The sequence below is a fragment of the Gouania willdenowi genome, chromosome 13 (assembly GCF_900634775.1).
Source record: "Gouania willdenowi chromosome 13, fGouWil2.1, whole genome shotgun sequence".
Taxonomy (NCBI): Eukaryota; Metazoa; Chordata; class Actinopteri; order Blenniiformes; family Gobiesocidae; genus Gouania; species Gouania willdenowi.
Genome location: NC_041056.1, coordinates 10469377 through 10491617, shown reverse-complemented (window position 1 = coordinate 10491617; position 22241 = coordinate 10469377). Strand labels below are relative to the sequence as shown.

At 37.1% G+C, this 22241-nt stretch overlaps 4 protein-coding genes across 12 annotated transcripts in view; all 4 read right to left on the bottom strand.

The window, feature by feature from the left end:
* LOC114474275 (zinc finger protein 836-like) overlaps nt 1-15680 on the bottom strand; it is a 24787-nt gene extending 9107 nt beyond the window's left edge. The window contains exon 1 of the mRNA XM_028464455.1: nt 15453-15680. The gene's annotated coding sequence lies outside the window, so the exon portion shown is untranslated. The remainder of the gene's footprint in view (nt 1-15452) is intronic.
* Nucleotides 1256-10735, bottom strand: LOC114474271 (zinc finger protein 2-like). Of its 2 annotated transcripts, none has more exons than XM_028464444.1 (2): nt 10499-10735; nt 1256-4005 (listed from the first exon to the last, which is right to left on the bottom strand). In XM_028464444.1, the coding sequence occupies exon 2, from the start codon at nt 3974-3976 to the stop codon at nt 1766-1768; it is 2211 nt and encodes a 736-aa protein (XP_028320245.1). In that variant the 5' UTR covers nt 3977-4005; nt 10499-10735; the 3' UTR covers nt 1256-1765. The 2 variants fall into 2 exon arrangements, with proteins under 2 accessions (XP_028320245.1, XP_028320244.1); XM_028464443.1 differs by having other exon boundaries at nt 1256-4014; nt 10537-10735.
* Nucleotides 7478-9144, bottom strand: LOC114474278 (zinc finger protein OZF-like). The gene is made up of 2 exons (XM_028464458.1): nt 8165-9144; nt 7478-8080 (listed from the first exon to the last, which is right to left on the bottom strand). Exons 1-2 carry the CDS (start codon nt 9108-9110, stop codon nt 7929-7931), a joined length of 1098 nt encoding a protein of 365 aa, XP_028320259.1. The 5' UTR covers nt 9111-9144; the 3' UTR covers nt 7478-7928.
* Nucleotides 12848-22241, bottom strand: LOC114474274 (oocyte zinc finger protein XlCOF22-like). 8 transcript variants are annotated; one of them, XM_028464452.1, is made up of 4 exons: nt 20831-22241; nt 13831-14271; nt 13658-13746; nt 12848-13405 (listed from the first exon to the last, which is right to left on the bottom strand). In XM_028464452.1, the coding sequence occupies exons 1-4, from the start codon at nt 21962-21964 to the stop codon at nt 13234-13236; spliced, it is 1836 nt and encodes a 611-aa protein (XP_028320253.1). In that variant the 5' UTR covers nt 21965-22241; the 3' UTR covers nt 12848-13233. The 8 variants fall into 8 exon arrangements, with proteins under 8 accessions (XP_028320253.1, XP_028320254.1, XP_028320249.1 ...); XM_028464453.1 differs by lacking the exon at nt 13831-14271 and having other exon boundaries at nt 13658-13740; nt 20477-22241; XM_028464448.1 differs by having other exon boundaries at nt 12848-13437; nt 13690-14271.

The following is a 22241-nucleotide window of genomic DNA, read 5'->3' as shown; positions in this document are numbered from 1 at the left end:
AACTCCAGAAAACAATCACCAGTAATAAATATTATCTCCCTGGTAAAGACAGTAGCTCTAATAACTGGTAAAATGATAAACTGGTGATATTACAGCCTGTACATGTAGGACAGGGGACACACTTACTCCGCCTCTGGGTCCTAGTGCTAGCCTTCCGGTACTGCCTGTAAAATGCCAGTTATTTTCTAAGTTTGAGTTAATAAATTTAGCTATACTTAGTCTGTGAATTTTTTTTTCATTTTAAATTGAATTATTTTATGTTATTTTATTTAAAAGGAAAGTTGTACATTTTGACAAACTTTTTATTTTATACAGATGCCTTTGTGCAAGATTTGCTCCCTTCCTTTTGAGATCATGCATGAGATGTTCACCCAAGGGAACCGTACCAAGATTTATTACCAAAAATAAACAAATGGGTTGAAAGTAACTAGTAACTTTTACTTTGAGTACTATTTACTTCAGCTACTTTTTACTTGTACTTGAGTATTTTATGTATAACTTACTTATACTTGAGTACAATGTTTATCAAGTAACAGTACTTCTACTTGAGAGGGATAATTCAGTAGTCTTTACACCTCTGGCAACAACACAGCGGGAAAATTTTATAGATTGTGCCACAAAAAAAAATAAAATAAACGAGTATTCAAGTTGGAACCGTGTAGCAACATTTTTACTGCCTCCATCCACTGGACTCAAGGAGGAGTTCTAATTCAGTTCAAAACTCAAATAAAACTTATCAATATACAAAGCAGATTTGTTAAAATTATTTTACATTTTGGAGAATTAATGACAGCGTGTATACGATGGTGTGATTGTCTTTATATTCCTGAGTATTATCTGTTTACTGAGTTGCATTTTAGAATAGATATTTTTTCGCCCTCCATGTCAGAGCAGAACAGTAGTAATTAAGGCTAATATATAAGATTACGTCTCTGTATCTATGATCTGGAACTTGATCATTGTGTACACCAGTGGTTCCCAACCTCTCTTTGATTGTCACCATTTTTATATCACAAATTTCTAGCAAACCGAAAAACTTTTTTTTCTCTAGAATTAGTTTCTAATCATGTTTGTTATACTGTTACTAATACTGAGTAAGTAACCAGGATTTTCAGTTGTCAGATCATTTCAAAGTTATTTTATTTATTAATTGAAAAAAAAAAAATACATTACATATTAAATATATTTTTATTTAACAATTAATTTTATCAATTGCAAAGCATTTCAAGTAACCACACATGGGGTCATGACATAAAGGTTGAATAACACTGGTATTTACCTTGATGGTAAATTATTTCTATATACACGCTCGGGGTTGAACCATTCCTGGAATTACCATAATACCAGGTTGATGCATGGAGTGGACAGAAGAAAGCTCTATTCCATCTCCCAGTTCCAAAAATAATTAAATAAATGGATTCCAGATAGGGTCAGGGACATATCAGATACAAAAATGTTTAAAGATTGTACTCAGTAAACAATTAAACAGAAGTAATTAACAGCTAGCTTACTGAAACCTTACTGGAAAAAATAACTTACAAAACTTGAACTACATTTCAAACTTCAACTTCCTAAACTTATATCAAAAAACAAAACAAGAAACAACTATTAATGAGGGAAAAAACCGAATACAAAATAGGTATTTTCTGCGTCAAATAACTCATTTAAATATTTCGCACATTATCATATTCTAAGGGTTTCTTATGTGTGAGCTATTGTGGACCTGCAATTCAGACTTTTGTTGTAAAGATTTCAAACAAACATCTCATTTTAAAGGTTTCTCTCTTGAGTGTATTCTCACATGTGACTGTAGGTTACCGTTATGTTTAAATATTTTACTACAAAAATCACATTTGAATGTTTTTTTTCCAAAGTGGATTATCATGTGTAACCGCAGGGAAACCTTTTGGTTAAAACCTTCACTACAAACTTCACATTTAAATGGTTTCTCTCCTGTGTGGATTCTCCTGTGTGACTGCAAGTTAACCCCCCACCTAAAACATTCACTACAAAAATCACATTTGAATGGTTTCTCTCCTGTGTGGATTCTCATGTGTGACTGCAGGTTACCCTTTACTATAAAACATTTACTACAAACATCACATTTGAATGGTTTTTCTCCTGTGTGAAGATTCATGTGAAACTGCAGGGAATCTTTACGGGTAAAACATTTACTACAAACATCACATTTGAATGGTTTTTCTCCTGTGTGAAGTTTCATGTGTAACTTCAGGGAAGTATTTCTGGTAAAACATTTACTACAAACATCACATTTAAATGGTTTCTCTCCTGTGTGGATTCTCATGTGTGACTGCAGGTTAGACCTACTACAAAAATATTTACTACAAACATCACATTTAAATGTTTTTTTTCTTGTGTGAAGATTCATGTGTAACTGCAGGGAATCTTTTCGGGTAAACCATTTACTACAAACATCACATTCAAATAGGTTTTCTCCTGTGTGAAGATTCATGTGCACCTGCAAGGAATTTTTATGAGCATAACATTTACTGCAAACATCACATTTAAATGGTTTCTCTCCTTTATGGATTCTCAGTTTTGAATCAGCACTGAGTGATGATTTCTGACCACCCACACATTCAGACGTCATTTTTACCTGAACCTTCTTCTTTGTACAAATCTGTTTAAATGAACTAATCATTGTTTTGGGAGATTTACATCCCATTTCAGCATTTATACTTGAGTCAGACATTTTTCGCTTTTTCCTGGTGTAGTCAAATTCAGCTTTAGCTTCAGTTTCAGACTCTGACAGAGGTTTCTGCCAGAGATCAGAGTCTTCATCATCATCACCATCATCACTATCTTCAGTCTGAGACGAGTCTGTTGTCGTTCCATCAGGACCTTGTAGTACTAAACTGCTTGGATCTAAGTTCTGAGCTGCTTCTGGTCCTTTGTTGTTAATTCCCACAGTTTGTCTGTTTATGAATTCATTTAAACTGCAGGTTGAAGGTTTCTCCTCCTTTATGTTGACTTCTGTTAGTTGTCTCCAGTGTAGCTGGGAGGCCTGAGGATTCTCCTCTTCATCTTCACATTTAACAGGAGAAGCAGCAGTGTTTGTCTCCTGCTCCACACAAAGCTGGTTTCCCTCCTGACCTTCACTGAGCGTCTCTGGTTCCTGCTTTATGTGGAGACACTCTGTGAGCAGCTGCTCCATATTCTTCCTGTCACTGAAAACACTATCAGTGACTGACGACTGCTGGAGTTTTAATCTGTGCAGATGAACTTTGGGCATGAAGGCAGCCAGCACAAGTTTTTCTGTTTCATCCATATTTTGAACTGATTTAGAACCTAATTGTTTACTGGTGTTATGGTGGAGACTCTTGTCAGGAAGAATCATTTTCATTTCAGCATCCACTGGAACTTCTTGCACTCCATGTTCAGTCTCCATGGCTTGTAACAGAGTCTTTTCTTGCTCTGTTGCTCTGCATATTTCTATTGCTCTGTTTAACGTTAGCCCTCTTTCTTGTAACAGTCTCTTTTTTAGGTCAGAGTCTGTGATGCTTAACACAAACTTATCTCTGAGCATATCATGCTCAATTATTCCAAACTCACAGTCTTTGATTTTCTGTCGCAGCTCTGTGATGAATCCGTTCACTGATGTCCCTGCTGTCGTCTGATAGGACCAAAACTGATATCGTTCAAAGACAACATTTTTCCGTGGACTACAGTAATCTCTAAAGGCTTGAAGAACATCCTCCATTGTCAGCTCATCTCCATCAGTTGTAACCTTCAGAGTGTTGAACACTTCCAGTGCATCCTCACCGATGGTGTGGAGTAAAATGTCAATCTTTAGCTTTTCATCTTTCTCCCCTGAGGACACTATATACAGTCGAAAGCTTTGTTCCCAGGTGCACCAGTTGTCTGCACGGTTACCGATAAGAGACAGTGGTGGCGGTGCTTTATGTTGCTCCATTTCCTCTCTTTTATCTACATTTACGTGTCTTTCCTGTAGCATCTCGGTGGTGCTAGCTCCTCTGCTAGCTCCTCTGCTAGCTCGGTTAGCACTATGCTACAGCCTCTCTCTGTCTCTGAAACTCCGTCTTCTGACACCGTGTTGTGCTCTCTAACTTTTCTTCTTCTTCTTCTTCTTCTTCTTCTTCTTCTTCTTCTTCTTCTACTACTTCTACTATTTCTTCTTCTACTATTTCTTCTTCTTCTTCTTCTTCTTCTTCTTCTTCTTCTTCTTCTTCTTGTGTGGGGTTTATTGGCAGTGTGGATCCACTTGTCAGTACTTTACTGCCCTCTACTGGTAGTTTTCACCCTATTCGCTTGATTTCCTGGAATTGTTCGTGTTTTTTTTAATAACCAGTGCCCGTTGGAATTATGTATTCATGTGGGAGCTTAAATAGAGTTGTCAATTATGGCCAAATGAGTTTGTGTTTTGTTAGATTTCTCTTATGTATCTAACGGGTTCTTTTGATCTGGAATTGGATTGAGAAACAGGAGAGATTATTGAAATTTGCATAACAGGTTTAATAAAGATTTGATGGACACACAAGATACATGCATCAGTGAGGATTCTTGTTACAAGGCCGCTAATGTCGAACCCTCTCGAACAGAGAAATACACAGGAGTTTATACTCTGGGTAGGCTGGATGTCCAGCCCTTAAGAGGAGATGTCATTTCTGTTCCTGCTTGCAGCCTAGAGATTTAGTTGAAAGTCTGTTTTAGTTAGAAGTGTGTTGAAATCTGCTGACTGTCCGTAAGTTTGTTATTTATGTCACAAAAAGGAGAACCTATATGTACAGAGAAAAAAGCAGGGTTACGTGCTGGTTTCCACATGTGGTGTCTCAGGACATTAAGCAAGAGGTAGAAGGTAGTGGTGTTTGTGTTAACGTAAATCAGCCTAGTGTTATGTTATCGGTAAACCATGTCTAAAGCATATGTGCAATTGGAAAAAGCATATGTTAGAGTGTTTTGCTACTGCAAAAAGGCAATACAGCAGACAGGAACAGAAAGTACGTGTCCCTGCTCTGCACTGATGACCTAATGACCTGAGCTAGCTCGACACAAAGTTCCCCTAAACCAGCAGGATGTTAAGTTTACTGTAAAAGAATGAGAAGATACATTGATCTGTATTATCAGTTTGAAGGTTGGATGTACAAAGAGGTGTACATACTCTGTATTCTGTAGTGTTATAAAGGGGTATATTTGCAGGCGCAAAGTATAATAGCGTGTGCGATTATCCTGGTTTGATTCTCTGGGACATGCGCATGATAAATTCGATTTGTTGTTTTTTTTTGTACTCTCTTGTCATTTGGTGTATTTTCCTGGGATGTATTGTTTTGGAGTCATTTTGTGTGTTTCTGGAGCCTTTTTGTGTATATTGACGGTTATTTTGTTGGCTTTTGTTGTCATTTTGTGTGTTCCTTGAGTCATTTTGTATATTTTTGTGCATTTCTGTTGAAGTTTTTTGCTCTTTTTGTATAAATATTGTTTATTTTTTGTTTTAGTTTACTCATTTAGTATATATATTTATTATAAACACCTTAAGTGTGTGTGTGTGTGTGTGTGTGTGGCCCTGTCTATCTCTGTCCCCTCTCGGCCCACAGTGACGTTGACTTCAAAATAAAATGGAAATAAAAGTTTTGCAACACCAAATAAGTCCAAAATAATGGATGCACACACTGTGACTATGTGCAAGCTGCTAAACAAGTTTAAAAACAGCCAAAAAAGCAAGACAGTAAGGCAACGTTACGGTCCCCTCTTTCGCCATGCTGCAATGCTCACACGTCTCCGCCCGTGGTGACTTCAAAATTAATTTTTTTACTTTTTTTTTCTTCTTTCCAACACTATATGAGTCAAAAATAACAGATGCACATGCACACACTTGGGGTATGCGAAAGCTGTAAAAAAAAGTTTAAACTAGTCAGTGAAATATTCGCACCACGAACACACACGCAGACGGTCCTGTATGTAATAGATAGATAATCAGACCTAAATCTATATTAAAAATACAAACACTTAACAAAACACACACAATAACCACTAATTAAGTGAAAGGAGAACTTATAATGTAACTTCATATAAACAACTCACGTTGTATAATGTGCAGTATGTTAAAATAACAAAAATTTGTCGCTAACAATCAGGCATTTAGCATTACGGGAATCACAACAAATTAAAAAACGTAGGTTCTGCCCTTGTGTTTAAAGCAACTGAAAAAATTGGACAAAAACTAAAAGTACGAGATTAAACGTAAAGCAACGCGCCGAAACAGCATTGAATGCCAGTTATTTTCTAAGTTTTAGAGTTAATAAATTTAGCTATACTTAGTCTGTGATTTTTTTTTTTCATTTTAAATTTAATTATTTGATGTTATTTTATTTAAAAGGAAAGTTGTACATTTTGACAACCTTTTTTATTATATACAGATGCCTTTGTGCAAGATTTGCTCTCTTCCTTTTTGAGATCAAGCATGAGATGTTTACCCAAGGGAACCGTACCAAGATTTATTACCAAAAATAAGTAACCAGTAACTTTTATCAGCTACTTTTTACTTGTACTTGAGTATTTTATGTATAACTTACTTATACTTGAGTACAATGTTTATCAAGTAACAGTACTTCTACTTGAGAGGAATAATTCAGTAGTCTTTACACCTCTGTCAACAACACAGCGGGACAATTTAAAAGATTGTGCCACTAAAAAAATAAATAAACGAGTATTCAAGTTGGAACCATGTAGCAACATTTTTACTGCCTCCATCCACTGGACTCAAGGAGGAGTTCTAATTCAGTTCAAAACTCAAATAAAACTTATCAATATACAAAGCAGATTTGTTAAAATTATTTTACATTTTGGAGAATTAATGACAGCGTGTATATGATGGTGTGATTGTCTTTATATTCCTGAGTATTATCTATTTACTGAGTTGCATTTTAGAATAGATATTTTTTCGCCCTTCATGTCAGAGCAGAACAGTAGTAATTAAGGCTAATATATAAGATTACGTCTCTGTATCTATGATCTGGAACTTGATCATTGTGTATACCAGTGGTTCACAACCTCTCTTTGATTGTCACCATTTTTATATCACAAATTTCTAGCAAACCCAAAGACTTTTTTTTCCTCTAGAATTAGTTTCTAATCATGTTTATTATACTGTTACTAATACTGAGTAAGTAACCAGGATTTTCAGTTGTCAGATCATTTCAAACAGTATTTTATTTATTAATTGATTTAATTTTTTGTCTTTTCTTCACATTTTATTTAAACAAGATTTATTTTTCAAAAAGTGAAAGTACAGAATACAGGTGGTTAACACTGTGTTCTGTTTTATTTTGAAAGAGATTAAAAAAAAAAAAAAAATACATTGCATATTGAATATATTTTTATTTAACAATTAATTTTATCAATTGCAAAGCATTTCAAGTAACCACACACGGGGTCATGACATAAAGGTTGAATAACACTGGTATTTACCTTGATGGTAAATTATTTCTATATACACGCTCGGGGTTGAACCATTCCTGGAATTACTATAATACCAAGTTGATGAGTGGAGTGAACAGAAGAAAGCTCTATTCCATCTCCCAGTTCCAAAAATAATTAAATAAATGGATTCCAGATAGGGTCAGGGACATATCAGATACAAAAATGTTTAAAATTGTACTCACAGTAAACAATTAAACAGAAGTAATTAACAGCTAGCTTTCTGAAACCTTACTGGAAAAAATAACTTACAAAACTTGAACTACATTTCAAACTTCAACTTCCTAAACTTATATCAAAAAACAAAACAAGAAACAACTATTAATGAGGGAAAAAACCGAATACAAAATAGGTATATTCTACGTCAAATAACTCATTTAAATATTTCGCACATTATCATATTCTAAGGGTTTCTTATGTGTAAACTATTGTGGACCTGCAATTCAGACTTGTAAAGATTTCAAACAAACATCTCATTTTAAAGGTTTCTCTCTTGAGTGTATTCTCACATGTGACTGTAGGTTACTGTTATTTATAAATCTTTTACTACAAAAATCACATTTGAATGTTTTTTTTCCAAAGTGGATTATCATGTGTAACCGCAGGGAAACCTTTTGGTTAAAACCTTCACTACAAACTTCACATTTAAATGGTTTCTCTCCTGTGTGGATTCTCCTGTGTGACTGCAAGTTAACCCCCCACCTAAAACATTCACTACAAAAATCACATTTGAATGGTTTCTCTCCTGTGTGGATTCTCATGTGTAACTGCAGGGAATCTTTACGGGTAAAACATTTACTACAAACATCACATTTGAATGGTTTTTCTCCTGTGTGAAGTTTCATGTGTAACGTCAGGGAAGCATTTCTGGTAAAACATTTACTACAAACATCACATTTAAATGGTTTCTCTCCTGTGTGGATTCTCATGTGTGACAGCAGGTTAGACCTACTACAACAATATTTACGACAAACATCACATTTAAATGTTTTTTCTCCTGTGTGAAGATTCATGTGTAACTGCAGGGAATCTTTTCGGGTAAAACATTTACGACAAACATCACATTTAAATGCTTTTTCTCCTGTGTGAAGATTCATGTGCACCTGCAGGGAATTTTTATGGGTAAAACATTTACTGCAAACATCACATTTAAATGGTTTCTCTCCTGTGTGGATTCTCATGTGTGACTGCAGGTTAGACCTACTACAACAATATTTACGACAAACATCACATTTAAATGTCTTTTCTCCTGTGTGAAGATTCATGTGTAACTGCAGGGAATCTTTTCGGGTAAAACATTTACTACAAACATCACATTTAAATGTTTTTTCTCCTGTGTGAAGATTCATGTGCACCTGCAGGGAATTTTTATGGGTAAAACATTTACTGCAAACATCACATTTAAATTGTTTCTCTCCTAAGTGAAGATTCATGTGCACCTGCAGGGAATGTTTATGGGTAAAACATTTACTGCAAACATCACATTTAAATGGTTTCTCTCCAGTGTGGATTCTCATGTGAACCTGCAAATTACCCTTTCGTTTAAAACATTTTCTACAAATATCACATTTAAATGGTTTCTCTCCTTTGTGAATTGTTAGTTTTGAAGCAGCACTGAGTGGTGATTTTTTACCACCCACATATTCAGATGTCATTTTTACCTGAACCTTCTTCTTTGTACAAATCTGTTTAAATTAACTAATCATTGTTTTGGGAGCTTTACATCCCATTTCAGCATTTTTACTTGAGTCAGACATTTTTCTCTTTTTCCTGGTGGAGTCAAATTCAGCTTTAGCTTCAGTTTCAGACTCTGACAGAGGTTTCTGCCAGAGATCAGAGTCTTCATCATCATCATCATAATCACTATCTTCAGTCTGAGACAAGTCTGTTGTCGTTCCATCAGGACCTTGTAGTACTAAACTGCTTGGATCTAAGTTCTGAGCTGCTTCTGGTCCTTTGTTGTTAATTCCCACAGTTTGTCTGTTTATGAATTCATTTAAACTGCAGGTTGAAAGTTTCTCCTCCTCCATGTTGACTTCTGTTAGTTGTCTCCAGTGTAGCTGGGAGGCCTGAGGATTCTCCTCTTCATCTTCACATTTAACAGGAGAAGCAGCAGTGTTTGTCTCCTGCTCCACACAAAGCTGGTTTCCCTCCTGACCTTCACTGAGCGTCTCTGGTTCCTGCTTTATGTGGAGACACTCTGTGAGCAGCTGCTCCATATTCTTCCTGTCACTGAAAATACTATCAGTGACTGACGACTGCTGGAGTTTTAATCTGTGCAGATGAACTTTGGGCATGAAGGCAGCCAGCACAAGTTTTTCTGTCTCATCCATATTTTGAACTGATTTAGAACCTAATTGTTTACTGGTGTTATGGTGGAGACTCTTGTCAGGAAGAATCATTTTCATTTCAGCATCCACTGGAACTTCTTGCACTCCATGTTCAGTCTCCATGGCTTGTAACAGAGTCTTTTCTTGCTCTGTTGCTCTGCATATTTCTATTGCTCTGTTTAACGTTAGCCCTCTTTCTTGTAACAGTCTCTTTTTTAGGTCAGAGTCTGTGATGCTTAACACAAACTTATCTCTGAGCATATCATGCTCAATTATTCCAAACTCACAGTCTTTGATTTTCTGTCGCAGCTCTGTGATGAATCCGTTCACTGATGTCCCTGCTGTCGTCTGATAGGACCAAAAGTGATATCGTTCAAAGACAACATTTTTCCGTGGACTACAGTAATCTCTAAAGGCTTGAAGAACATCCTCCATTGTCAGCTCATCTCCATCAGTTGTAACCTTCAGAGTCTTGAACACTTCCAGTGCATCCTCACCGATGGTGTGGAGTAAAATGTCAATCTTTAGCTTTTCATCTTTCTCCCCTGAGGACACTATATACAGTCGAAAGCTTTGTTCCCAGGTGCACCAGTTGTCTGCACGGTTACCGATAAGAGACAGTGGTGGCGGTGCTTTATGTTGCTCCATTTCCTCTCTTTTATCTACAACTACGCGTCTTTCCTGTAGCATCTCGCTAGCTCCTCTGCTAGCTCGGTTAGCACTCTGCTCCAGCCTCTCTTTATCTCTGAAACTCCGTCTTCTGACACCGTGTTGTGCTCTCTAACTTTCCAGTGGAGCTTTAAGGCGATATTATAGAGTGGCCTGACTCCGTCTGTTGGCTGGATATTAATAATATTCACTGTTCGTGTTAGACTCACACACAGTCACGCGGGAGAATGTGTCCTCGTCCTCTTCTTCTTTGTTGTTAGTTTTAATTCTTCTTCTTCTTCTTCTTCTTCTTCTTCTTCTTCTTCTTCTTCTTCTTCTTCTTCTTCTTCTTGTGTGGGGTTTATTGGCAGTGTGGATCCACTTGTCAGTACTTTACTGCCCTCTACTGGTAGTTTTCACCCTATTCGCTTGATTTCCTGGAATTGTTCGTGTTTTTTTTAATAACCAGTGCCCGTTGGAATTATGTATTCATGTGGGAGCTTAAATAGAGTTGTCATCTATGGCCAAATGAGTATGTGTTTTGTTAGATTTCTCTTATGTATCTAATGGGTTCTTTTGATCTGGAATTGGATTGAGAAACAGGAGAGATTATTGAAATTTGTATAACAGGTTTAATAAAGATTTGATGGACACACAAGATACATGCATCAGTGAGGATTCTTCGACGCTTGTTACAAGGCCGCTAATGTCGAACCCTCTCGAACAGAGAAATACACAGGAGTTTATACTCTGGGTAGGCTGGATGTCCAGCCCTTAAGAGGAGATGTCATTTCTGTTCCTGCTTGCAGCCTAGAGATTTAGTTGGAAGTCTGTTTTAGTTAGAAGTGTGTTGAAATCTGCTGACTGTCCGTAAGTTTGTTATTTATGTCACAAAAAGGAGAACCTACATGTACAGAGAAAAAAGCAGGGTTACGTGCTGGTTTCCACATATAGTGTCTCAGGACATTAAGCAAGAGGGATGCCTTTGTGCAAGATTTGCTCTCTTCCTTTTTGAGATCATGCATGAGATGTTTACCCAAGGGAACCGTACCAAGATTTATTACCAAAAATAAGTAACCAGTAACTTTTATCAGCTACTTTTTACTTGTACTTGAGTATTTTATGTTTAACTTACTTATACTTGAGTACAATGTTTATCAAGTAACAGTACTTCTACTTGAGAGGGATAATTCAGTAGTCTTTACACCTCTGTCAACAACACAGCGGGACAATTTAAAAGATTGTGCCACAAAAAAAATAAAATAAACGAGTATTCAAGTTGGAACCGTGTAGCAACATTTTTACTGCCTCCATCCACTGGACTCAAGGAGGAGTTCTAATTCAGTTCAAAACTCAAATAAAACTTATCAATATACAAAGCAGATTTGTTAAAATTATTTTACATTTTGGAAAATTAATGACAGCGTGTATATGATGGTGTGATTGTCTTTATATTCCTGAGTATTATCTATTTACTGAGTTGCATTTAAGAATAGATATTTTTTCGCCCTCCATGTCAGAGCAGAACAGTAGTAATTAAGGCTAATATATAAGATTACGTCTGTGTATCAATGATCTGGAACTTGATCATTGTGTATACCAGTGGTTCACAACCTCTCTTTGATTGTCACCATTTTTATATCACAAATTTCTAGCAAACCCAAAGAATTTTTTTTCTCTAGAATTAGTTTCTAATCATGTTTGTTATACTGTTACTAATACTGAGTAAGTAACCAGGACTTTCAGTTGTCAGATCATTTCAAACAGTATTTTATTTATTAATAAATTAAATTTTTTGTCTTTTCTTCACATTTTATTTAAACAAGATTTATTTTTCAAAAAGTGAAAGTACAAAATACAGTTGGTTAACACTGTGTTCTGTTTTATTTTGAAAAAGATTTTAAAAAAATACATTACATATTAAATGTTTTTTAATTTAACAATTAATTTTATCAATTACTAAGCATTACAGGTAAACACACATGGGGTCATGATCTAAAGGTTGAAAAATACTGGTATATACCTTGATGGTAAATTATTGCCATTTACGTACACACTAATTCCTGGAATTACTATAAAACCAGGTTGATGCATGGAGTGGACAGAAGAAAGCTCTATTCCATCTCCCAGTTCCAAAAACCAATTTAATAAATGGATTCCAGATAGGGTCAGGGACATATCAGATATTAAAATACAAATGTTGAAAATTATACTCACAGTAAATAATTAAATAGTAATTAACCGCTAGCTTTCTGAAACCTTACTGGAAGAACTGACTTACAAAACTTTAACTACATCTCAAACTTCAACTTTCTAAACTTATGTCAAAAAACAACTATTAAAGAGGAAAAAAAAAAACAAAACACAAAACAGGTATTTTCTACATCAAATAAATCATTTATATATTTCCCACATTATCATATTCAAAAGGTTTCTTATGTGTGGACTCTTGTGTAGCTGCAGTTCAGACTTTTGTTGTTGTTACGTCCCCCTCTAGGATGTCATGTCAAGGCTCGAGGGGCCGCAACATAAACAGAACACCACACAGAAATCAAAGGTTTATCAAAAGTATTTATTAACAAAATCCTAAAAGTAGCAACAGAACAAACTAAAAGGGACTGGAGACCCTGGCCAAACTGAACCAAAGTAGGGAGGACATTGGGCCAACGCTATACAGGGCCGTCGTCCCAGCGTTCACCCTCTAAACTACAAAAACATACAAAACACTAAACTACCAGAAATGTGCATTCTCACATGTGACTGCAAGTTACTGTTATGGTTAAATCATTTATGACAAAAATCACATTTTTTCTCCATTGTGGATTCTCATGTGGACCTGCAGGGAAACCTTTTGGCTAAAACATTTACTACAAACTTCACATTTAAATGGTTTCTCTCCTGTGTGGATTCTCATGTGTGACTGCAAGTTAGACCCCCACCTAAAACATTTACTACAAAAATCACATTTGAATAGTTTCTCTTCTGTGTGGATTCTCACGTGTGACTGCAGGTTAGACCTACTCGTATAACAATTACTACAAACATCACATTTGAATGGTTTTTCTCCTGTGTGAAGATTCAGGTGTAACTGAAGGTTATCTTTTCTGGAAAAACATTTACTACAAACATCACATTTGAATGGTTTTTCTCCTGTGTGAAAATTCATATGCGACTGCAGGGAAGCTTTTCTGGAAAAACATTTACTACAAACAACACATTTAAATGGTTTCTCTCCTGTGTGGATTCTCATGTGAACCTGCAGGTTACCCTTTAGTATAAAACATTTACTACAAACATCACATTTGAACGGTTTTTCTCCTGTGTGAAAATTCATGTGTGACTGCAGGGAAGCTTTTCGGGTAAAACATTTACGACAAACATCACATTCAAAGGGTCTCTCTCCTGTGTGGATTCTCATGTGAATCTGCAGTTTATACTTTTGTATAAAACATTTACTACAAACATCACATTTGAATAATTTTTCTCCTGTGTGAAGATTCATGTGTAACTGCAGGTAATCTTTTCGGGTAAAACTTTTACTACAAACATCACATTTAAATGGTCTCTCTCCTTTGTGGCTTGTTAGTTTTGAATCAGCACTGAGTGATGATTTCTGATCACCCACATATTCAGATGTCATTTTTACCTGAACCTTCTTCTTTGTACAAATCTGTTTAAATGAACTAATCATTGTTTTGGGAGATTTACATCCCATTTCAGCATTTATACTTGAGTCAGACATTTTTCTCTTTTTCCTGGTGGAGTCAAATTCAGCTTTAGCTTCAGTTTCAGACTCTGACAGAGGTTTCTGCCAGAGATCAGAGTCTTCATCATCATCCTCATCACCATCTTCAGTCTGAGACGAGTCTGTTGTCGCTCCATCAGGACCTTGTAATACTAAACTGCTTGGATCTAAGTTCTGGGCTGCTTCTGGTCCTTTGTTGTTAATTCCCATAGTTTGTCTTTTTATGAATTCATTTAAACTGCAGGTTGAAGGTTTCTCCTCCTTTATGTTGACTTCTGTTAGTTGTCTCCAGTGTAGCTGGGAGGCCTGAGGATTCTCCTCTTCATCTTCACATTTAACAGGAGAAGCAGCAGTGTTTGTCTCCTGCTCCACACAAAGCTGGTTTCCCTCCTGACCTTCACTGAGCGTCTCTGGTTCCTGCTTTATGTGGAGACACTCTGTGAGCAGCTGCTCCATATTCTTCCTGTCACTGAAAACGCTATCAGTGACTGACGACTGCTGGAGTTTTAATCTGTGCAGATGAACTTTGGGCATGAAGGCAGCCAGCACAAGTTTTTCTGTTTCATCCATATTTTGAACTGATTTAGAACCTAATTGTTTACTGGTGTTATGGTGGAGACTCTTGTCAGGAAGAATCATTTTCATTTCAGCATCCACTGGAACTTCTTGCACTCCATGTTCAGTCTCCATGGCTTGTAACAGAGTCTTTTCTTGCTCTGTTGCTCTGCATATTTCTATTGCTCTGTTTAACGTTAGCCCTCTTTCTTGTAACAGTCTCTTTTTTAGGTCAGAGTCTGTGATGCTTAACACAAACTTATCTCTGAGCATATCATGCTCAATTATTCCAAATTCACAGTCTTTGATTTTCTGTCGCAGCTCTGTGATGAATCCGTTCACTGATGTCCCTGCTGTCGTCTGATAGGACCAAAACTGATATCGTTCAAAGACAACATTTTTCCGTGGACTACAGTAATCTCTAAAGGCTTGAAGAACATCCTCCATTGTCAGCTCATCTCCATCAGTTGTAACCTTCAGAGTATTGAACACTTCCAGTGCATCCTCACCGATGGTGTGGAGTAAAATGTCAATCTTTAGCTTTTCATCTTTCTCCCCTGAGGACACTATATACAGTCGAAAGCTTTGTTCCCAGGTGCACCAGTTGTCTGCACGGTTACCGATAAGAGACAGTGGTGGCGGTGCTTTATGTTGCTCCATTTCCTCTCTTTTATCTACATTTACGTGTCTTTCCTGTAGCGTCTCGGTGGTGCCTGCTCCTCTGCTAGCTCCGTTAGCACTCTGCTCCAGCCTCTCTCTGTCTCTGAAACTCCGTCTTCTGACACCGTGTTGTGCTCTCTAACTTTCCAGTGGAGCTTTAAGGCGATATTATAGTGTACCCTGACTCCGTCTGTTGGCTGAATATTAATAATATTCACTGTTAGACTCGCACACAGTCACGCGGGAGAATGTGTCTCCTTCTTCTTCCTCTTTTTCTTTTTCCTTGTTGTTAGTGTTAATTCTTCTTCTTCTTGTGTGGGTTTTTTTTTTGGCAGTTTGCATCCACTTGTCAGTACTTTACTGCCCTCTACTGGTAGTTGCCACCTTATTGGCTTGATTTCCTGGAATTGTTCGTGTTTTTTTTAATAACCACTGCCCGTTGGAATTATGTATTCATGTGGGAGCTTAAATAGAGTTGTCAATTATGGCCAAATGAGTATGTGTTTGAAGGTTTGATGTACAAAGAGGTGTACATACTCTGTATTCTGTAGTGATATAAAGGGGTATATTTGCGGGTGCAAAACAAAATAGCGTGTGCGATTTTCCTGGTTTAATTCTACGGGACATGCGCATGATAAATGTGTTTGTTGTTGTTTTTTTTGTTTTTTTTTACGTATGTCATTTGGTGTATTTTTCTGTATTGTATGTGTTTTGGAATCATTTTGTATATTTTCGTGCATTTCTGTTGTAGTTTTCTGTATTTTTTGTATAAACATTGTTTAATTTTTTGTTTTAGTTTACCCATTTAGTATATATATATATATATATATGATTACTGTAATCAGACACCCTGCAGGAATAATAAGCTGGCCAAAGGATGAGATACAGACCACAGATGTTAAGACTCAAAAGCTCCTAACCATGCACGGAGGGTTCCACCCCTAATCCAGCACCCTGAGACTGTTCGCTTGCCATAAGGAAGGAGGCCGAGGTCTAGTGAGCGTGAGAGCCACTATCCAGGATAAAACATCCAAGTTCCGTAAGTACATCACGGACAAGGCTCCAACAGATGACGTGCTCAGTGAATGTCTCAGACAATGGGGAACAGAAGATGAGGTGCCAGAGGTTCCATCATGGGAGGACAAGCCCCTACATGGGATGTACCACAGAAACGTAACTGAAGTGGCGGAAATTAGGAAATTGTACCAATGGCTAGACAGAGCTGGACTGAAGGACAGCACAGAGGCACTCATCATGGCTGCACAGGAGCAGGCCTTGAGCACCATAGCAATAGAGGCCCAGATCTATCACACCAGACAAGACCCCAAGTGTAGACTGTGCAAAGAGGCCCCTGAGACAATCCAGCACATAACAGCAGGGTGTAAGATGCTGGCAGGGAAAGCCTATGTTGTGCCCGTGGTTGTAGGGGCACTCGGGGCAGTGACCCCCAAACTGAAAGAGTGGCTACAGCAGATACGGTCAGACATCTCGGTCCAGAAAAGTGCAGTGCTAGGCTCGCAGGCCTCTAGTAGAGGACCCGAGCTTGAAGGAAAAATGAGACCGCCCTCGGTGGGTGAGGAAGAGTTTATATATATATATTATAAATACCTTAAGTGTGCGTGTGTGTGTCGCCCTCTCTCTCTCTCTCTCTGTCCCCTCTTGGCTCGCGGTGACGGTGACTTCAATATAAAATGAAAATAAAAGTTTTGCAACACCAAATAAGTCCAAAATAATGTATTCACACACTGGGACTATGTGCAAGCTGCTAAACAAGTTTAAAAACAGCCATAAAAGCAAGCCAGTAACCAGTGTCGGCCCTGGCCTGGTTGGCGCCCCAGGCAAGATTTTCTTTTGGTGCCCCCTTATAGCATTTTTTTTATACTAAGTAATCGATATTTACATCATCGTTATATTATTATTATCACAATCATTTCTAACACTTACATAGTGGTCTTCACCATATCCACAGATGCTTTACATAATTAAAAAACATGAGCAAAATTACATTTTTGAAATTTTGTTTAATCTTGATAAAAGAGTTTCACATTCACATATAAAAGAACACAAACAAGTAAATAAAAGTCAATTTAAACATTGTTAGAGTAAGGCATTGCACAAAAACAAGATACAGATAAAAGATAGATAGTGGTGGGTTGGCTCATAGAGTACTTTTTTTTAATTTAAATACTTATGATTAAAATATTTTACTATTGACATTCACGTTTTGTGAAAAGATGCAAAACTTCCAGATTTAACATAACAATACTAAAATTGCAGTAATGAACACACGTCAATTTAAACAATTGCAGTTCAGAGGTATTGCACAAAGAAACTATTTGTAAAAATAGTGTCATTTTCTGGTGGCGCTTATGAAGCGGCTTTAACAACACAAGCTAAAAAAAAGCCCCATCCATCCATCCATCCATCCATCCATTCTTCAGTCCAGCCTTACAAGTTAATTTTCCTGGTTTTCCTGCCAGCGAAGTCATCGACGACTTTGTCAAATGTCCTCAGCGAATCTGAAGGAAAAAAAAGAATCTATACCCACTAGCCAGTCTATCAAACAAACCAAGTCAAACCAGGATATGCAATAGAAATCGATAAATATTGAGAAATAGAATAAAAACTGTACACATTTAAGATATAGCACAAAGCAAATAAAAGTAGAGGAAAGTAATGTATTATTTATGAAGTAGACACAGAATATTAATAAAACACAAGTTTACATATAGAATAGTTTTATTAAAAGTAAAAAGGTCTCAGCTAAGTTAGAAATATTAACATTCTTCTTAATAATTTATGCATTTATGTTTACCTATTTATAGATCATGTCAAGTCATATACTGTATATCAATTAAATAAATAAGGCCCCCTGTATAAAACACAAACTGTGACGTCACTCCTTACATTCAATTCAACTTTATTTGTAAAGCGCAATTTACAACAAAGTCATCTCAATGCGCTTATCAAAATTTAAAATTCATAATAAGAAAAAAAAAAACCCAACAAGATCCACATGAACAAGCATTTAGCAACAGTATGAAGAAACAACTCCATTTTAACAGGAAGAAATCTCCAGCAGAACCAAGTTCAGAGGTGGCAGCCATCTGCTTCACTAGTTGGGGGTAGTGGACAGAAGAACCAACAGAACAGGATGGAGAGATAAAACATCAGAGTGTCCCAGATTAGTTGAGCCGTGAACCACAGATCAGGAACTGCTATCATCAGCTTCACGACACCTGATATAGAGAAGACAAAGAAGGGCGAGGAGAAGGCACTGACTGCAGAAAAACGTGATACTATTATCAAGTCAGCCTGCCTTGGCCTTAGGCCTCACTCCCAGTGGCCTAGTCAATATTTATTATAAAAGTGACGACTCTGTTTCCGTTTATTGGTAAGCCAAGAGCGACTTCAAGGTCTGTAAATGCAACCGTTCACAGACGAGCCCATGTCCGCTCTAGTGGTTAGGTTATGTACATGATAATACATACTTCTCGTACAATGACGTTAAACTACAATGAAATAAATTAATATACAGCTGTTGCCATGCAATCAATGTTTTTGTTAAGATAGTATTTATCTGTTTCTGTTTAGCACTAGCTGCGAACATGCCTTAGCATGGTCGCTCTGCTTGCTTTGACTATCATGGATGAATAAATTGTCAGGGATCTTCAAATACTAGCTTACCTCTGGCTTTTCCACATTTTCCTCTTCTTCTTTCCATTTTTTTCTTCCCTGGGCACCAGATAATTTGTTTGGTTGTTTAGACATGATGCCACTTGCTGCAGCAGTAACCATCGGTCCGAGCTGCCTGCCCTGGGTCACGCTTCAGAACTGAACTATGGCGTCACTCTACTGAAAAACGACATTATGAAATAAAGAGGCCATTGTGGAAAACGACATTACGAAATAAAAAGGCTATTGTGGAAAACGACATAAAATAAAAAAGCCATTGTGAAAAAGGACATTATGAAATAAAAACGATCATTGTGGAAAAAGATATTTAAGAATAATAAAAAGTATTTCATAATATTACCTTATTTAACCATTTTATTGGCCATATTATATATTTGTCTGTTATTTATCAAAATGGTATTTATTTCAAAATGTTTTTATTTATTTAATTATGACTCTTGGGCTTCCACAGTAATAATCTTGATGGTAAATAATTTCCATATACACGCTAGGAGTTGAACCATTCCCGGAAATTACTATAATACCAGGTTGATGCGTGGAGTGGACAGAAGAAAGCCCTATTCCATCTCCCAGTTCCAAAAATCAATTTAATAAATGGATTCCAGATAGGGTCAGGTACATATCAGATATTAAAATGAAAATATGTTTAAAATTGTACTCACAGTAAACAATTAAACAGAGGTAATTAACCGCTAGCTTACTGAAACCTTACTGGAAAAAATAACTTACAAAACTTAAACTACATTTCAAACTTCAAATACCTGAACATATGTAGCAAAAAACAAAATAAGAAACAACTATTGAGGAAAAAAACAGAATACAAAATAGCTATTTATTTTCTACGTCAAATAAAGTATTTACATATTTCCCAAATAATCATATTCAAAGGGTTTCTTATGTGTGAACTATTGTGTACCTGCAGTTCAGACTTTTGTTTTAAAGATTTTATACAAAAATCTCATTTTAAAGGTTTCTCTCTTGTGTGTATTTTCACATGGGACTGCAGGTGACCATTCTGGTGAAAACATTTACTACAAAAATCACATTTGAATGGTTTCTCTCCTGTGTGGATTCTCATGTGTAACCGCAGGGAACACTTGTAGTGAAAACATTTACTACAAAAATCACATACAAATGGTTTCTCTCCTGTGTGGATTCTCATGTGCACCTGCAGGTTATCCTTTCGCATAAAACATTTATTACAAACATCACATTCAAAGGGTCTCTCTCCTGTGTGGATTCTCATGTGTAACTGCAGGGAAGCTTTTTGGGTAAAACATTTACTACAAAAATCACAGCCAAACAGTCCCTCTTCTGTGTGGATTCTCATGTGCACCTGCAGGGAAGTTTTATGGGTAAAACATTTACTACAAACATCACATTTAAATGGTTTCTCTCCTGTGTGGATTCTCATGTGAACCTGCAAGTTACCCTTTCGTTTAAAACATTTACTACAAATATCACATTCAAAAGGTCTCTCTCCTCTGTGGCTTGTTAGTTTTGAATCAGCACTGAGTGATGATTTCTGACCACCCACACATTCAGACGTCATTTTTACCTGAACCTTTTTCTCGGAACAAATCTGTTTAAATGAACTAATCCTTGTTTTGGGAGCTTTACATCCCATTTCAGCATTTTTACTTGAGTCAGACATTTTTCTCTTTTTCATGGTGGAGTCAAATTCAGCTTTAGCTTCAGTTTCAGACTCTGACAGAAGTTTCTGCCAGAAATCAGAGTCTTCATCATCATCATCATCATCACTATGTTCAGTCTGAGACGAGTCTGTTGCCGTTAAATCAGGACCTTGTAGTACTAAACTGTTTGTATCTAAGTTCTGAGCTGCTTCTGGTCCTTTGTTGTTAATTCCCACAGTTTGTCTGTTTATGAATTCATTTAAACTGCAGGTTGAAGGTTTCTCCTCCTTTATGTTGACTTCTGTTAGTTGTCTCCAGTGTAGCTGGGAGGCCTGAGGATTCTCCTCTTCATCTTCACATTTAACAGGAGAAGCAGCAGTGTTTGTCTCCTGCTCCACACAAAGCTGGTTTCCCTCCTGACCTTCACTGAGCGTCTCTGGTTCCTGCTTTATGTGGAGACACTCTGTGAGCAGCTGCTCCATATTCTTCCTGTCACTGAAAACACTATCAGTGACTGACGACTGCTGGAGTTTTAATCTGTGCAGATGAACTTTGGGCATGAAGGCAGCCAGCACAAGTTTTTCTGTTTCATCCATATTTTGAACTGATTTAGAACCTAATTGTTTACTGGTGTTATGGTGGAGACTCTTGTCAGGAAGAATCATTTTCATTTCAGCATCCACTGGAACTTCTTGCACTCCATGTTCAGTCTCCATGGCTTGTAACAGAGTCTTTTCTTGCTCTGTTGCTCTGCATATTTCTATTGCTCTGTTTAACGTTAGCCCTCTTTCTTGTAACAGTCTCTTTTTTAGGTCAGAGTCTGTGATGCTTAACACAAACTTATCTCTGAGCATATCATGCTCAATTATTCCAAACTCACAGTCTTTGATTTTCTGTCGCAGCTCTGTGATGAATCCGTTCACTGATGTCCCTGCTGTCGTCTGATAGGACCAAAACTGATATCGTTCAAAGACAACATTTTTCCGTGGACTACAGTAATCTCTAAAGGCTTGAAGAACATCCTCCATTGTCAGCTCATCTCCATCAGTTGTAACCTTCAGAGTCTTGAACACTTCCAGTGCATCCTCACCGATGGTGTGGAGTAAAATGTCAATCTTTATCTTTTCATCTTTCTCCCCTGAGGACACTATATACAGTCGAAAGCTTTGTTCCCAGGTGCACCAGTTGTCTGCACGGTTACCGATAAGAGACAGTGGTGGCGGTGCTTTATGTTGCTCCATTTCCTCTCTTTTATCTACATTTACGTGTCTTTCCTGTAGCGTCTCGGTGGTGCTAGCTCCTCTGCTAGCTCCTCTGTTAGCTCCGTCTTCTGACACCGTCTTCTGCTCTCTAACTTTCCAGTGGAGCTTTAAGGCGATATTATAGTGTGGCCTGACTCCGTCTGTTGATCTGGATATTAATAATATTCACTGTTAGACTCACAAACAGCGACGCAGGAGAATGTTTATTCTTTTTCTTTGTTGTTGTTCCTTCTTCATCTTCTTCTTGTGTGAGGTT